This window comes from Empidonax traillii, unplaced genomic scaffold, assembly GCF_003031625.1.
Source record: "Empidonax traillii isolate 1590-97213 ecotype Southwest subspecies unplaced genomic scaffold, ASM303162v1 scaffold381:size621868, whole genome shotgun sequence".
NCBI lineage: Eukaryota > Metazoa > Chordata > Aves > Passeriformes > Tyrannidae > Empidonax > Empidonax traillii.
In genome coordinates, this window is record NW_020955574.1 from 427,086 (window position 1) to 444,751 (window position 17,666).

Consider the following 17,666-nt stretch of genomic DNA (forward strand, 5'->3'; position numbering starts at 1 on the left):
AAAAGAAAGAAAAAAAAAAGAAAAAAAAAACTGTGCAGAAAAACCTACATGCTGCTAGACCAGGTGGTGTTTTTTTGTGTGTAATACTATAATGCAACGTTCTAACTTTTATCCACTGCTCTTGCAGCTTCTTTTTTTTTTTTTGTATTTTCTTCTGGGCTCTTTAATTAGTGTATTGTGGATGAAATCATGCACTTTCACCACAGCATAAAGTGTTCTTGGGTTGATGGCTGACTGGCTTTAATGATCTTGATTCTTGCCCCTGGGAAAAGCAAGAAATTATGCAGGTATAATATAGATAACTGTGGGATGAACTACCTAAATTGAAAACCTTTTCCTGGGCTGCCTTTGGCAAGAATCTCTCCACTGTGGTAATAATTTTTCCTGCCTTAAAGGCCTGAATTATAGGGTTCTTCTAAGAAGAAAGCCCCTTCCTGGAGTTGATGTGGTAATGTCCTTTAAAACTGCTGCTTTTTCCTTGGCTCATGAGCTAAAAGTGTTGCTGTATATTATCCTCTTTAATGTTTTGCAATAATCTAGAATGAAAAAAATCTTGGGAGACCGTAGGAAATACTTCTTATGAGATGTGATGTACTGCTACTCAGTTGTAAAATTAGATTATATTGCAACATTTATTAATTAGGTCATATATCTGATGCCAAGTTTTGGATCATTGGTATTTGATAAAATCATAAGAGAACTTGAAAAGCTAGTTTTTATGTTTAAGAGCAATATACATCCTATAAGTGTTTGACAATTCAAAACAAATTGTTGCAATTAGTAGTTTTAAGCACACTTTGATTAGGAAGATATTTTCTTCTTGTTATTCTCAGTATGGATTAGCTTAATTTTTAAGTCTTTATAGAGCAGTTTTTGTAATTCAGCACTTCAAGTCAGAGTTGAGCTATGTGCAACCATTTTCTTCTGTAGTCAAAAAGAAGCACACCAAGTTTAATGTATAACAGATATTACACAGTAGGACCCTTCAGTCAGTCTGGATTGTAGATTCATGAAAATGAAAGGCAGGATTCATTAGACTATCTGTCAGAACTGTAAAATGAAATTCAGGGGTCTGTGTTTCTCTTTAGATCTCATAAATGGAGCCCAAGAGCAGTGTGAATTGCCTCCTATGGATGGTTTTCCTCACTGTGAAGGGAAAATAAAGGTAAGTGAACTCGTTTTGATCTTATGTGTGTTCTGATAAAAATTGAATGTGTGTTGCCAGAGATGACTACTCGGTGACGTAAAGCAAGAACAGCTGAGTCTAAAAAAAGAATATTTAGGAGTGTGTGTCACTACAGCATTGCTCACCTCAAGCCTTTAATACTACTGCTGCAGAGAAATAAAATGACATCCTCCTAAGACAGGAAAAAATTGCCATATTATATTAAGATGCTATATTATTTATCGAAATGCCTTATTATTTGAATTATATCTTGTTATTCAGAAACTTCTCCTTTTTGAAAAGCTCCGTTTTCTTCCCCATGATGAGTAATTTGACATTTCCCCACCCCAGGACTGTGATTCTGTGTCTCTCTCACTCCAACCCTTTCTCTGTTTCAGTAAGACATATGTTTATATTTCTTTCCTCTCTTTGCCCACAGCTCTGTGTGGTTCCTCTTTTCTCCTTTTCTTGAAAGCTTTTTTCCTCTTCTGCTCATGAGCTAGGCAGTGCCCTAACTGTGCAACCAGAATGCTGGAATTCACACTGGGTTCTACATAAATCCTATATTTGACTAATAATGTGTTAGGAAAGGCTAAATATCCAAAGCCATCAGACTTCGGTTGGAAAGAGAAAAAACCCAAACAACCGAAACCCCACATCCCCCCCAAAAAACCCAGACGAACAATCCCCACCAAACTTGCAGAGAGGGAGTGTTTGGAGGGTTTTTTTGGAAGTGTCCAAAGCCAGGTTGGATGGGGCTTGGAGCAACCTCGTCTAGTGGAAAGTGTCCTTACCCCTGGCAGTGGGGGTTGGAACAAGGTGGTATTTAAGGTCCCTTCCAACCCAAACCATTCTGTGATTCTATGATGAGTGAGGTACAACAGTAAAATTGCTCAACTACCAAAGTATTTGTGAAATAATATTGCCTTTTTTTCTCTGAAATAAAATTCTTAGACAGTGATATTTTTAAAAAAATCTGTAGGTTTTGAATCTCTGGTCTGTGTTTCAATCTGTTTTGACAAACTGGCTGCATAGTGGCTGTGTCTTGCATTATTTGAATATTGAATTAGGAATTACAATTAATGACTTGCTTCTGCAGAAATGGCAGATTCCTGGCAGAATCAGGCAGATTTCAGTCTTGGTAACTGAAATGATCTGTTAAATTCTAGAGTGTCATGGGGGGACACTCACAATGCAACCACATTTGTGTGTCTGGATCTCCATTATATTCTCCCTTTGATATTTGTCTCTGCTTGCCTGATTACCAGTCTGTATAAACTGTACATCAGCTATGCTGTTGCTTTCCCAGTGTAACTGAAAGCAGAGATGCAGCATGCTACAAAATGTTAATAAAATTCCTTTTATGTCATTTTGTAATTTTTTTATCTGGTTGTTTATAGTCACTTTCAACTTCCTCTGTTTTTCCTGAGTTTGGTGTCAAAGTTATTTTGTTGTGCTTAAACCTAACAGACTGTGTTTTCTGTTCTGTTGCAGTGGATGAAGGATATGTGGCGATCGGATCCCTGTTATGCAAGTTACGGTGTAGATGGGTCCACATGCTCCTTTTTTATTTACCTCAGTGAGGTCAGTAACCTTTTAATCTGAAGAAGGGGAACATCCCATTGCCTTCAGAGTTTTGGTGACTGTACTTTTCTCAAACGAAATCATAATTTTCTTCAGAAGAACTCTATGAGGAGGAAAAAGTTATTAAAACAGAATTATTATGCAATGCATTGCTATTATTCATAAGCTCTCCAGGGGTTTCTAGCCTGGAGAATTCTAACGTTTGTAACTGAAGTGATGTAAGCAGCAACTCTCCAGGGAACCCACACTAGGTATTCTGTTAAACCTGAGTATGAAGCTCAGTCATAGATCTTTGCCTTTGAACACTTTTTCTGTTGATTCCAGTGCAGCTTCTGAGGTACTAATAAGGAGGCATTTTAGGGGAGACATTTGGAATGTAAAATTTGGAAAGTGGAACTAGACGGTAAATTGTCCTAAGCTGCATGGCCTCTTCCTGCTTGGAGACTGTGAATTGCAGGATCTGTTAAGAGAAAACAAAAACCCCTGAACATCATGTTTTTGAGTGAAATTGCAGATATTTTGGCTGAAGTATCTATCAGAACCAAAGCTGTCTTGTACACAGCAGAGTAGGGTGCTTGTCCTGCAGGGTTTCTCTCTGTTTCCTGAGTAACACCTGTTTTCCAAGGATTAATTTGGTTAATCGTTACTTACTCTATTACTGTCTTGGAGTGTGTGTGTACCAGAAGAAGTCAGGTGTATTTGATCACTTGGCCTCTTCCTTCTTACTAGTAAAATTTCAATATCTAACAGCAGCTGATCCTAGAGGTAGTATTGATGTCTAGTGGCTTGCTGCTTGTAAAGAACTGCAAGAGCCAATGTTGCTGCAGAATTGAAAACTAATATTCATTTCCTGGCTTCTGCAGGATTGACAGTGTGAAACTGGTTTTTTAAATTATATATCTGAGATTAAAACAGTAAGTCTGTTATACTAAGTAACTCAGTTGTAATGAAAGCAGTTGCTGTTAATTTACTCAGTTGACTGTCACTGAACTTTTGATGGCATTGCTTGAAGCAGCAGTAGTTAAATGCATTTCCAAAACATGTATGTGAAGACATAAAAAAGGCTGGGTTGAATCACAGTTTTGACTTTTTGCATTTCCAGTACCAAGTGTTGATTTATTTATGGGCTGTGAAGCTGGAGAAGCAAAAGATACAGGATGACTATATTATTTCTCTTGTTATTTATCATAGAAGTTAGAGATATGGTTTCATAATCAATCATCTGAGCTTGATCTAAGTCTTCTACTAGAAGGTCTTGTTTTAGCATCAGCAGAATTATGTTTGGTCATTAGTATTCTGTCAACCAGCAGGTGCTTCATGTTTTCAATGCAGATATATCTTAAAAATGAAGATATATTTCAACTGAATGCGAGAATCTAATATTCTTCGATGACATTTATTATTTTGAATTTCTGTTAAATCACAGTTTTTACGTGACAATCTTCTCTGATCACCTCTTTTGAAAACTCAGTCGATGCTGTTGGCTTTTTCATGATTGATCTTTCAAGGCCAAATATGAGCAGACTTACAGAGGCCAAATGGTTGTTTTTTCCAGGGTCTTGGGATTTGAAATTTTTCTTTAAGCAGCAATATTAAATTTGGGCAACTTTTCATTTCGTGAAGGGCCAACAGTGCAATTAGCCTGTGCATATTTGGCAACTCCAGACAAAGGTCTTGTCCTTTTTTTTTTGTAAAGCGTTTTCTTATGACAGAATGTAAAACTAATATTGGGTGAGCATGTTATTAACCTTGAGTTTAAATTTGGCGTTCTTAATCCTATGATTAATTTAATGATTAATGCCCAGCAGCAGAGGTTGAAAGCTTAAATGTTTGCGAATGCAAGCGTGAAATGAAATTCTAATAACACCACAATGATATGGATTTATGAGGTGTGTTGGCTGCTAGGGATAACTTGGAAATGCTGTTGCTGGAGTAATTTGTCAAAGTGGACAGTGATGAAGAGTTGACAGTTTATAGTGTGGTTGCAGAGCTGAATGATAAATGTGTCTACGGAGCTCTCAAGTCAAAACTGCTGATTTAAAATATTAAAATGCATTAGGGTACTGGAAAGGATATTACTCTTAGGATTTTTCTTTTTTTACTTCAGGGTTACAGTATAGGAGTAGGATGGTTGTGTGCACTCATGCTATGTTTGAAAAGGCAATGTATGCATCAAATCCTGAGCCTCAGTTTGAAAAGAAAAAATGTGCATTAAATCGTGCAAGTGTCTACTTTTGTTCTACAGTCCGGTGTGACAAGTGTCTGTGATCCTCTTTTGGTATCTGCCTTTTCCTTCTGAAGCAGTTCAGTTAGGGTATTGCATTATGCTCATCTGGTACTCTTTGTTATATAATTTTAAACTTGTAAACAACGGAGCCCAAAATACGGCATTTTGGTGTGTAATATGGGTCAGAACCACAGAGACACAAAGTAACTGGCCCACAGTTTATGTTAAGCTTTAGAAACAAATGATTGGAATAAAACCCAGCCCGTGGGTATCAGTCACGAGCTCCGGTGAAGTTTCTGCCACATGTGTTTGCAAAACAGAAATAGCATTGGCGAAGTTCAGGCTGTCCCAAGTCTTCTCTTCTGAAGAGCCTGCACAAGTGCAAGTGTTAGCAGTTCTGTCTCCTCTGCCTTGTTCTGGATGGCACTTCTGCAGTAGCAGGAACAGCTCTTCTCCAGTGCTCTTGTGTCCTGCCTACTGTAGCAGAACGTGGCAAGTGTGGCAAACCAAGGAGAGCAAGAAGCGAATCCAGCACATTCAGGCTTAGGTTTTTGATTTAAAGCTGTCCCCCGTACAAACTTGCAGATGAAGCTGCAAGGATTTTTGCACTTGTGTCTTGCTGTTTTGCTGCAGGCACTGGATCCTTCCTGGTGCATGACAGGCAACTGTGTGGTCATAGAATCACAGAATGGCTTGGGTTGGAAGAGACCTTAAAACTTACCAACCCACAAAACTTACCAAAACTTACCAACCCACTGCCGTGGGCAAGGACACCTTCCATTAGTCCACGTTGCTCCAAGCCCCATCCATCCTGGCCTTGGACACTTCCAGGGATCCAGGGGCATCCACAACCTGTCTGGGCAACCTGTGCCAGGGCCTCACTGCTCTCTGGTCTTCAAACACTAATTGTGCTGGAGCCTTTGAAGACTGGAGGAGACACAAATGGTCTGAATAGCGAAAACAGACTCGAACGGAGTCTTGAACAGAGCACAACAGGGATTAGAAACAGCACAAATTAAAAAGCAAGTTAAATTAGTGCTAAAGTATCTGGATGGTTGAACTTGCTTCCTTTTAAGCATGATGCATACTTGCCCATAGAGAAGTTACTTTTTTTTAAATATAGTTATGAAACAGGCAGTTGTTTAACACTGTAATGGCATTGGCAGAGTTATAATTTTCACGCATGGCATTGCCTCTGGGGAAAAACGTGAAAAAATTAATTTCTAGGCAGTACCAAAATATATTTCACTGCAAAATGTCAGTTTGCAGCTGAAGAAGGCAGTTTTTAAAAATATCTTCTGGAAAATGAATTTTTCACACTGTTTCTCAGCTTAAAAAAAAAGTGAAGAGGGCTTATAGCTCTTTTTTTTTCTTTTTCTTTTTTTTTCTTTATCTGCATGTTTTTTTTCTCTGAGAGGACTGCCTTCTACACAGGAGTGGGCCTGGTGCTGTGCCTGGTGATCATCTGGGGGCAGTGATGCAAGTTACCACCTCCCAGGGATCATGGCACTGGTGTTTACTTGCTGGAGCCAGGCAAGTCTCTAAAATCCCAGGCTTTCGATCTCCTACTCCCCTTTCAGGTGCAAGTGTAATTTTTGGTACCCATCTTGGAATCCAGTGCTTCAAATAACTGTTTTGAATTCCAGTCTTTGAGACTCCTGTAGCTTTTGCACATGTGCTAATACAATTCTTGTTTTCAGTCCTTCAGACTCGGTGGAAACACAACGTAGAGTTTGGTTGTGGGAGTATTTTTCTTTACACCGTTATTCCTGCTTTGAGGGATAAAGCAGAAAAATACAAACCAAAGGTGATTTTGAACATGGGTTTGTTTCCAGAATGAAAGCTGTAGTCTGAGGCACATTTCAGTGAAAACTCCTGGGAGTTATAATTACAGAGCTTCTTTAAATCCTTGTGGTTTTTCTAGTTTACTGCAGTTTGCTCACATGATGTGCAAGTCCCCTTTCCACAACTTCGGCTCCATGTGTAAGCTAATCCCTGCCATGGAGTTAATGGTTTGTATTTCTTCAGTGTAACTAACATCAAACCAGCTTCTTTGAAATCTGTGCAAATACTCAGAAATTTGACAAAAACTGTGTTGTCATCTGAAATGCAAAGCAGCAAAAGTTAAGACTTATTTAGTCCTCTTACAAGTGTCCCTAAGAAATTGAAATGCTGATGATAGTCAGCACTTTCTCCCCGAGTTGTCTATTAGTGTATTGGCCCGAATTTGGGTGATTTGTTCTCAGTTACCTTTCCTGCTTCTGTCACCTTAGACTAGGACTAGTCTTTTTATGTCTTGTTGGAAAAGGCATAAATGCCAGTGTAAGAGACTAATCAAATTTAGTGCACATTACTGAAGTTAGATAAGAGACCATTTGTTGATTGATTAAATCAATCAATTCAACTCAATTATGTATAAAATGTTGTGTTGCAATGTCACTGGGGCTGTGGGTACCCAACACCCAGTGTTTGAGATTGCCTTTGGAAACAACCAAATCTTAAGTTGCCTGTACACTCCTCCATTTCACTAAACAGGCAGTCAGTCACCTTGCACTCCGCAGATTCTGTAACACCTTCCAAATGACTACTTGTCACTGAGGAAATGCCAAGCAAAATACAGGAGCTGAGAAAGTCGCCTTCCCAATGGGAGCAGTTCTTTCACATCAAATTCTCAAAGTGAACATTACAGGTTCTCTGCCTGCCTTCATGCTACCTAATAAATTTAAAGATGAACCTTCTTTCACCAGATATTGCACTGGTTGAGGAAGGTTTGTGTTTATTTTTCGCTCTGGGACTGACAGCCCTGTACCATGGATAGGAGTACAGTGAGCAGTAGTTTGTTCACCTGATGTGCAAAGAAAGTTGTTTTATCTTCCCCACAGATGGGCTGCACCTGCCCTTTACAAAGTCCAAAATGAAGATTATCCCAGGTGCTCAGAGAGTGTACCCTTCAGCCTCTGCTTTATTTAACTCCCACTAAGACTCTTTAAAAGCATAAAGAACTCTGAAATTTTGGATGTGGAGAGCTGCTGGCAGAGTATACTTCGATTTAATGTGGAAGATGCTCAGACTACTCTAGTGCTACAGATGTTTGTCGGGTTCTTGTAACTGTGCTTGAAGTACTTGCTCTGTAATGGAGTCAAGTGCTGCAATCTCTACCTCAGTCTCAATGAGTTTCTGAAGAAGAGTTACTGGAATAGATACCAGCAAAGCTTCCATAAAACATACTCTTCAGATTTCTTAGGTTTGCTTGGTTGGGTTTTTTTTGTTGCTAATTTAGCAATTTACACCTCAAAGCGATTCAGAACACCAACTTTTCACTCATATCTGGAATTATGTAGCACTTAAATTTTGAACTTCAAAACTTCCATGCAGCCTAACCTTAAGGAACTGGCTATATAATATATGTATATATATACTCCAGGCAGTGCTGTGACTAATGTGATTCAAAACCAAGTAGGGAACACTTGACTTCTCAGGTGGACGTAACTTCCTGAGCGTGATCAAAGACCACCTAATGCATTTGATTGGCATAGAATTCAGTACCAGCTCCAGGAGGCACAGCTGGTCTGATTCGAAAATACGACAGCACAGAGATAAATATAGTGTGTTCTGAATAATAACTTAGCATTTATATCACTCATCCAAAAAATGGTCTGTCTTCAGATCTGCAGTTGCTGCTTCCCAACAGTCGTCTTTGCTAATCCGTCTGGTGTCACATCCTTCCTATTAAATCATTTAAATGACAGTACAACAGTTGGTTGCTATGGAGACCAACCATAGAGAAAGAACTGGTGGTAACCCAGTGAGAGGAAGGTTGTCCTGAGAAGGTGGAAGAGGAGTCTTGGTTCCTTCTTTGGAGACAACTTCAGTGTTTGGTCTTAAATGATCAAACTAACATGAAGACCAGGATCCAAATGAACACCACTGCTCCCCTTCACCTTGCTCATACTTGTTGCATGAAGATATTGTGTACCTAAACAAATACAAAGATGAAGTATTTCTATATTTGTGATGGAGTTTTCATCTAGACCCACTTTAGTGGTGTCGTGGTTTCGACTTTGGCCGAATTTTAAACACTTACTGAAAACTGTTTTTCCCCCCTCCTCCCCCCTCTGCTCTTCTCAGAGGAGAGAGGAAAAAAACAGTCAGAGAATTCCTGAGTAGAGATAAGAACTGGGAGATTCACTTATTAATTCTCACAGGCAAACAGACTCAAAATAGATAGAACCTAAATTTATTGTTAACAAACTTAAAGTTAAATTATTGCTAACAGAATAAGAATTAAAAATAATAAAACAGTCTTAAAACACAACAGCTTCTTTCCACTCCCCCTTCCCTCCATGTTCTCCCTCCTTCCCCTAGCAGTGTGGGGACAGGGAAGGGGGGGTCAGTTGTTGTTTAAGTCCATCTTATGGCAGGAGCTCTTGCTAATCTGCCATCCTGTGGGTTACTCCTCCATGGGCTGCAAGAGGACAGCTTGCTTCACCGTGGTCTTCACCACAGTTACAGGGGGTAATAGCTTTAAATCCTTCCCCTGTTTCTTGTGGGGTCCCTCCCCACGGGGGACTGTCCTTGATAGGCTTCTCCAGCATAGGTCCATCCCTCGGGCCAAGGTTCTTCCGTAATCTGCTGTCCCTTGGGTCACAAATGAGCTACATCAGCATGGATTCCCCCACAGGACCACAAGTCCTACCCAAGACAACTTGCTCCAGTGTAGGTTTCTTTTTCCATGTGCTACAGGTCTCCAGCAAGACTCTGTTTCATCTTAGGCCTCCCTCGGAGTCTCAGCTTCCTCATGCATCCACTTATTCCAGAGGAGGCTTCTCCATGAGCTGTAGGGGGAGTCTCCTCACCCCGATAATCTTCCTCAGGCAGCAGGGATCTCGGCTTTGAGTCTTTCCCCTGCTGGAGGGGGAGAGGGAGGCCTTCTCAGCCTTCTCCTCCCCCCTCCTGCTACACTGACCTTGGAGTCCACATTGCTATCTCATGTTCTCCTTTGTTCTCTTCTCCAGCTGAAAGTTCTGTGGCACAGGCTTCTCTTCCTGTGTTCTTAGGGATGTTATCACAGAATACCATTGGCTAGTAGTAGGAAGTCCATCCTGGAAGTGGTTATCATTGGCTTTTTCATAGAATAGCTAAAGCTTCTAGTAGCTTCTAACTGAAATCATCTTTATGGCCCCCTACTACTAAACATTCAGCCACGTGAACCCGTGACAAGTGATATCATAATCCTTTCTGTCATCATTGCCAATGGCAGGGAAAAGGTGTGTATGAATGGAATGATACCAAATTTGTAACTGCATCCTGCAGCATTAGCCCATGCTATATCATCTTCCTGTCTGTAATCATATATATATATACACATACACACACACACACATTTTTCTCCCACTGTACCTGTTATTTAATCATAGTTATTTCTGGCCCAGAACAAGCCACACTTGAATGCTGTTGCATTTTCTGCAAAACTTTTGAGTTTTCAGGCAAAGCAGGTGTTGTGAGTCTGTCCCCCTGTCCCTGCCCCATTCTGTATTAGGAGCTTCCACAAGATGTGTTGTAAATCAAAGTCCCTAATTCTTCCTGGAATATTCTATGCTCTATCTCTGTCTTGTCCCTGGTAGTTTCAGAGAAAGCCAGTCAGCTTTCTTAAGGTAATTTGGAAGCAAGGAGAGAAAAGCAAGTTCGAGGCACCAGGTGTTTTCACAGAGCCTGTATTGCTGCCGATGCCTATTTGTCACTTATCACTTCCAGTTGATTCTTTAATTATCTGCAGAATTAACTCTTGTTCTGAACAACAGAATTTGTATTAGCATTTTGGCTGGTTTTACTATCACATGTGTTTGCATCCTGGTGTTTGCATCAAATGGGCACAGAAATCATAAAAAGCCTTGGGTTGGAAGTGACCTTAAAGCTCATCTGCTTCCAGCCTCTCTTTCATGGGCAGGGATGTCACCTGCTAGATCAGATTGCTCAGGACCCTATCCAGCCTGGTATTAAATATTTCCAGAGGTGAGATATCCACTGCGTCTCTAGGATGTGTTTGGCCTTCTGCAAGCACACACTCTTGGCTCATGTCCAGCTTTTCATCCCCAAGAACCCCCAAGTCCTTCTCCACAGGGCTGCTCTCAGTGACTTCTTCTCCCAGACTCCTGGCTTGGGATTGCCCTGACCTACCACCAGACTGGTCAGGCCTGATTTTCCTTTGGAGAAGCCATGCTGGCTGTCTTGGATCTCCTCCTTTTCTTGCATATGCCTTAACATCGCTTCCCTGGGGGCATGTGTAACCCTCACTTTTTTTTGACCAAGAATGCCTGAAATTCACTGCTAAGGTAATCCTGGTTTGGCTGGTTTGTCAGTCAGTATTTTGCCTCTCCATGCCCACTTTCCCTTGTGTCATTGAATTAATTAATAATGTTGTTTCTTCTTTCCCCTTTTCATAGCACATCAGACTCGTTTGCTTCATCTTTGCTTTCTTGGTGCACTTGTTAATTATTATCCCCCATCCAACAGTTCTTTGTGAGCCACTGGCTCATAAAAATGAGCAGAATTTTCCTATTTTTGTAAGAAAATGCCTATGCTGCTTCACAGTGCATTTATCAGTCCTGAAAATAACGAAACAACTGAAATACTTCGAAGAATTGCAAAAAAAGTCCTCTGGTGGGTTACGTTGGTCCTTCCAATGAAAAGAGGAATTGACTGAATATCAACAGGGAAAAATGAGAGGCAGACCAACTGCAGATACTGATAGTACTTTAAATCTGCTCCTCAAGTGTTTATTTACAATGGGAATTACCATAATGTAATTTAGACTAGAGGGACTATTTCTAAAAGCACAAAAGAACTATATTTGGTTTTCAGTCAGTGAGGCATCGCAGCTAACTGTCCTTGGCAGCTCTGAAAAATCTGCAATTCCTTTAGGATGCCTGGTGGTGTAATGTGAAATACATGAAGCCAGAAAAGGGGCACGCACGGTAGTCCTTGAAATGTCATGTCTTAATTTAGATCAGCGTTAACGCTAAGAATAATGCAAAATTTGTACTATTAAAACAGAAAAAGACAGAGAGTTTGCAACTGTGCATGATTTGTAACATGGAGCTTGCAACTCTTTTCTGCCAGTGATTCTATGACTTTACGGTTGTAAAAGTTAGGACTGTTAATTGCTGCAATTTCTAGTATGGTTCCAGAGTTGGAGACCAGTGAAGAATCAGATGTTTTTGAAAGAGGTTGATAAGTCACTACTTTCAAACATTATATTAAACACGTTGAGTAGATTAAATAAGTATTCAAATTTAGCTTTTTATAATCTGTTTGAGGAACCTAAGTTCTTCTCTTTAAGGAGGTTATGATGGCCATTCATTTATTCTCATGTGATTGGTCTTCTAGGCAATCATATGGTATGATCTTAAGCCTTTAATCTGCAATGCTTCAGGCTTACTGCAGCATGATTAAGCTAAAATTGTGTTTTGACAGGTCTGCATGGGGGGAACCATAAGAGCAAGCCTGACTTCTAATTCTCTGAGAGCTGTGAACTTAATGAGTGGTGATGGGGTGTCTTAGCTGGCCAATAGCTTTTTACATTTCTCCCTTTTCACAGTACAGTCATGTTTCAGTTTTCATGGGTTTGCCTCCAGCTGTGAGATTCCTGCTTCCCAAAGCAAATGGTCTCATTTTCTCAGGCATACGAATAATAAGGATTCTACAGGACAAGCAAGATCCCTGAGGAGAGCACAGGAGCTTTCAGTGACTTGCATCCATTTCCTGTTTCTTCCCTAACCACTCACTATTGTACTTTTTTATTTTCTAGTGGCCAATAGTAGAAGTATTGCATTTCCATTGATCATGTTTCTCTAAGCATTACGGCTGTTAATAATTATGAATGTTACTTACGTTATAATTACATTGTTCATACAATGTGTAATTTGATGGCTTTGATTCTGTGATTCTTATTTTTTTTTGGTCTGGATTGTTACAAGGTAGAACTTTGATCCCTGGGTTTTATCAAGCTCTATCTTTTTATAAAGATGAGAAATGTTCCAAAATACACATTGTTTTAAGGTCTAGAAGCATCAAAAGCTTCTTGAAAACATTTAAGAACTGCTCAGAGAAACTGTATTTTGAACATTTTAACAATTGACCTCTGTCTTAAAAAGGTTTGATCTTCTGTTTTCATCATCATGAATGAATATTTAAATGCGACTTTTGGTTGCAGATCTGCAAGGTTAAAACAGCACTGAATTTCAAAAAGTCATTTTCTTGCAAAAAGCAGTTTTACCTTGAAGTGATTGCTGTATTATCAGGTGATGTCCTATTTAAGCTATACAAATGTGTAATGTAAAGGCAGAGATCAGCTGAAAGTAGAAGAGGATGATTTATTTTGTGTGATTATTTTACAGGTTGAAAATTGGTGTCCTCGTTTACCTTGGAGAGCTAAAAATCCTAATGAAGAAACGGATCAAAAAACAGTGGTAAGAACAACCAAGCTCTTAATAAGAACAAACATGAGAAGTAATTCAGTAATTGTGATTCACGCAAAATATCCTGGAATCCTGTGCCACATAAATGCTAATAAGACTAGAATTTATATTTTTTTTTTTCCTCTTGGACTGTACATACGTAGCTCATGTCATTTCTCCAGTCATTGTATTGTGGTTTTAGTGGTAGATTGCCATTAAAAACATTTTTGTGTTTAAATATGTGAAATACTGTACACAAATACTGAAAAAAAATTACAGATCCATAGACTGCTCACCAGTATTAACTATATGTGAAACTGTTCATCTTTATTGTCCCATAAATCTGGACCTTTTTTATAAAAGGCTTATATCCATTTCAGGTTTGTAGTAACATTTTGATTACTCCTAATTTTTTCCCTTTAAAAACTCCACAGCACGTAAAGTTGTTTCTAAATTGTTTCAGCCTAATTATGTAGCACTTAGGTATTTTAAGATAATTTAAGATAATCGCTGGGCTGTGTATGAACGTTGCTTACATAACATAGATATAGGCTGTCTCATTTTGCAAAACCAATTGTTCTTAGATCAGCTTTAAAATGAGTATTTCCTTTAAAAATTATACCCTAGTAATGTTTTTTCCTTTATGGTATGCTTGGAGACATCCTTGTATTTGGAAGATTCATGATGCATGTGACTCTTCAGCATCCTGTTCTGTATTGTGTTTTAGATGTACTTTAATCTCATTTTGAAGCACATGAGCAAAAATAAACAGAAATAAACACACTCTGAAACTCTGCAAACATATTCTGAGCTACCAAATGCCACTAATAAAAATAGCAGTAATTTGTGTAGCTTAGAAATGTCTGTTTAAATAAATCCTTAATATTTGGACTAAAATCTCAACTTGTGCTAGGACTGTCTTTTTTTTTCCATTTCTTTTTCTTAAAAGAGGAATTTAAAGCACAAAGTTCACATCTGAGCATTTTTGCTACTTCTGAAAAGTACACCGGTGAGTAACTAATGTTTGGGATTTTTTTATTAATGCTTTAATTGAAGGCTGAAATTCGTATCAACTTTGATAATCTCTACAAAATGATGTCAAGACACGAGGAGTTCAGGTGGATGACGCTGCGGATCAGACGAATGGCTGATACCTGGATTGAAGCAATTAAATCACTTGCAGTAAAACAGAATTTGGAGAAAAGAAAACGAAAAAAGGTAAATGAGGACATTTTAGTCCTGTCACTTGCAGTTTTATAGGCTCTTCCAAGCTTCTTGTTCCAGAATGGAAATACCAAACATGTCTGAAAGGCTCCTGTTTGTGCTTGTGCCTCTTTTCAAGAAATATTTTGCTGCTTGATTTACGTTATGGTGGGTGTTTGCTTTACAGATGCTTTACGTGCTTTCCATGAGTAAATCTTGGAGTAAATTTTCTGCCCTCTTTAGTTTTGGATAAAACAGAGACTATGTACTAGTGTCTAAAGGGAGAAGCTGCAAATTCACTGCAAGCTGATGGCACTGGAGTTTTTACGGAGTCAGAGGAGCTGTACATCTTTGTTGTCCAAAATTCAGGCTTTAAATGGTGTAGGTCGGGTTTGGATTTGAGTAGACTGAAAGTTGACCACAGCTTTGGATTGGATCAGTTTAGACCTCCTGTAATGAGTTTTTTAAATCAGGAGATTCTTGAAGTGAAAAGGTCTATTTAATTTAATTTTTTTTTTTTAATTACCTCAACCAATGAAGATAAAGCCAAAAGGTGTAAACACCACAACAGGTTTCCCTCCCTGCCTTGTTCTTACTGGAGCCAGTTCTGTATGGAAGCAGGCCAGACACAGTAATGTTTCTACCCTCTCTTAAGCCTGGCTGGCTGCAGCTCAGCTCCTTGCCTGAGATTCTTAGTCTTTGCCTTCATTACAAAATTAAATTATTGGGGTGGAAGTATTGGATCATTTTCCTTGATTTTTTTTTTTTTTTTTTTTGGCCGTAGTTGGAATTTAGTAGAAAGAAAAAATGCCCTAAGGTATAACAGTTGCATGTTTAATGTCGATAACTGTGACATGTGACTTTCCTTTCCAGATCCTTGTTCATCTGGGGCTTTTGACAAAAGAATCTGGATTCAAGATTGCAGAAAATGCGTTTAGTGGTGGCCCACTTGGTGAATTAGTCCAGTGGAGTGATTTAATTACATCTCTCTACTTACTGGGCCATGACATCAGGATTTCAGCTTCACTGGCAGAGCTCAAGGAGTAAGGAGATTACTTTCACTTTTGAAACTGGCATTAAAAGAAAAGAATTGTAAACTCTTGAAGCTTCTATTAGCAGTATATAATTTCTTGAAGCGTAAAATGCAAGTGATAATTCACTAAACAGACGATAAGATTATTTTCATGAGCTAAGTACATGTGCCATGGAAAGGATAATGTGTTTTCATTGTAGCTCCAGGCTCCTGGGACTTCATAAATGAATGTTGTAAAATTCAAACTAAGCAGCTTAGACTTTAACATTCCAGGTGCTTTAACCAGCTGCACTAGGAAATGTTACAGACCAGCCTAATTCTGTGTCCTCTTCTTCAGTTTCTGCTGTTCTTCACTCAGTATCTCATTTAAAAATAAAGTTTTAAATCCTTTAAACACATTACTTTTGATGTAGTTAATTGCTTATGTCAGGTCAAATTGCTGCCTCACTCTTGGTTGTCCTGCTTTTCGTACTAGTTCAGCATTAGACACAAAACATCTGTTTTAAGCATGAGCAGATACACTTTTTCTGTAGCTTTCATTTTTTAATAAGAAACACGACAGCACTGTTTCATAGAGAACTCTTGTGCTATAAAGCTGTCAATGGAAGTCAGAAATTGTTTTAAATAATTTTTATAATTTAAATATAACTTCAGTATCTTAAAACACACTGTTCTTAAACATTCCAACCATATTGCTTTCTTGTTTAAACTAGGTGAGGTTTTTAGTGAAAGTTATCACTTTAGTGAGATATAAAAATTGTTTAATAAGTTCTGAGCATCTCTAGCATTAGAGTGTTCTTACATGGTTTGAGATTTGGAAACAGTAAAAGAGTAAAACTTTTTCAGAAACTGGAATTATTGCAATGAGTAGTATTACAGCATCAACTCAACGTATTTGGAAAGTAATGGTTTTTCCATGTTCCTTCTTTTTTTGTTTAGGATTATGAAGAAGGTTGTAGGTAACAGATCTGGCTGCCCTACCCAGGGAGATAAAATTGTAGAACTCATTTACATTGATATCGTGGGACTCACTCAGTTTAAGAAAACCCTTGGTCCATCATGGGTTCATTACCAGTAAGTATAACGCTTATTTCACCTTGAAACTGCTTTTGTAAAGAGCTTTTGTTGAATAACACATGAAAAAATACTGAAGTGAGTCCACTCATCTGAACTTGAATTTATTTAGAAGTGAAAATGTGGTTCTCTGTTGTCTTCAGCTCTGAGGAGTAAAGGAGCTATTTATTACCTGTTTCTTGCTTGCCATCATTACCATCCCCCCCCCCCAGCAAGCTTGAGATTCTTGGATTCAAGCATTTTTAATCTTAACGAATCATATTATCTTCTTCAGGCATCATCTTTGCCCCTTTTTCCCTCCCTTCTTTACCCCCCCCCCTCCCCCCCATTTTGTTCTGTAAATTAGTAGATGAGCTGAGAGATTATTGGATTGTTTTGTTTAGGAACACCAAAGGCATGTTTTGCTTGTTGACATTTGTAACCGTCCTGGATCGATGATCCTGGAGATTTATCTGTTCTGATTGTGTTGCCCAATGCAATTTTCTCTGTTCCATTCCTTAAAACACTGAGAATTGTCTCCAGGGGCAGACCTGAAGAATAAACAGCAGTTGTTGTTGCTTCTTTAATTTATAAACATCTTTCCATTGAAAACTTAAGATGAGGTCACCAGAAATTGCTTCGTACAGTCTTCTTAGTGCCTGCAGTTTTAGAACCTCATTTATTTTGTCAATAACTTTAGATCAGCAAGCCTCCTGTGTGTTATCAGCACAAAACAAAGCCAAATCTAAATTACTGACTTTGATTCTTCTATTCCTAGTCGAATTAGCTGTGTTTCATAATCCACAAATCCAGTAAGTCTTGCTTGAAGGAAGGTATTGAAAGGTGTTCACTGCAGGCAGAAGAGGTGTGTTCTTTCAACCCCAGGATTTTCTAGAGCATTGGATCTTTCCCGTGTGATTTTAAATGGGAGTACTGTGATCAACA

The 17,666-nt window shown here is 38.8% G+C and overlaps 1 protein-coding gene across 1 annotated transcript in view; it reads left to right on the forward strand.

Moving 5' to 3' along the window:
• The window catches only part of MGAT5 (alpha-1,6-mannosylglycoprotein 6-beta-N-acetylglucosaminyltransferase), a 116,283-nt gene that overhangs the window by 61,671 nt on the left and 36,946 nt on the right, over positions 1 to 17,666 (forward strand). The window contains exons 4-9 of the mRNA XM_027893110.1: positions 1,089 to 1,165; positions 2,660 to 2,749; positions 13,373 to 13,444; positions 14,489 to 14,650; positions 15,509 to 15,678; positions 16,608 to 16,742. Coding sequence (XP_027748911.1) covers positions 1,089 to 1,165; positions 2,660 to 2,749; positions 13,373 to 13,444; positions 14,489 to 14,650; positions 15,509 to 15,678; positions 16,608 to 16,742 — 706 coding nt within the window. The remainder of the gene's footprint in view (positions 1 to 1,088; positions 1,166 to 2,659; positions 2,750 to 13,372; positions 13,445 to 14,488; positions 14,651 to 15,508; positions 15,679 to 16,607; positions 16,743 to 17,666) is intronic.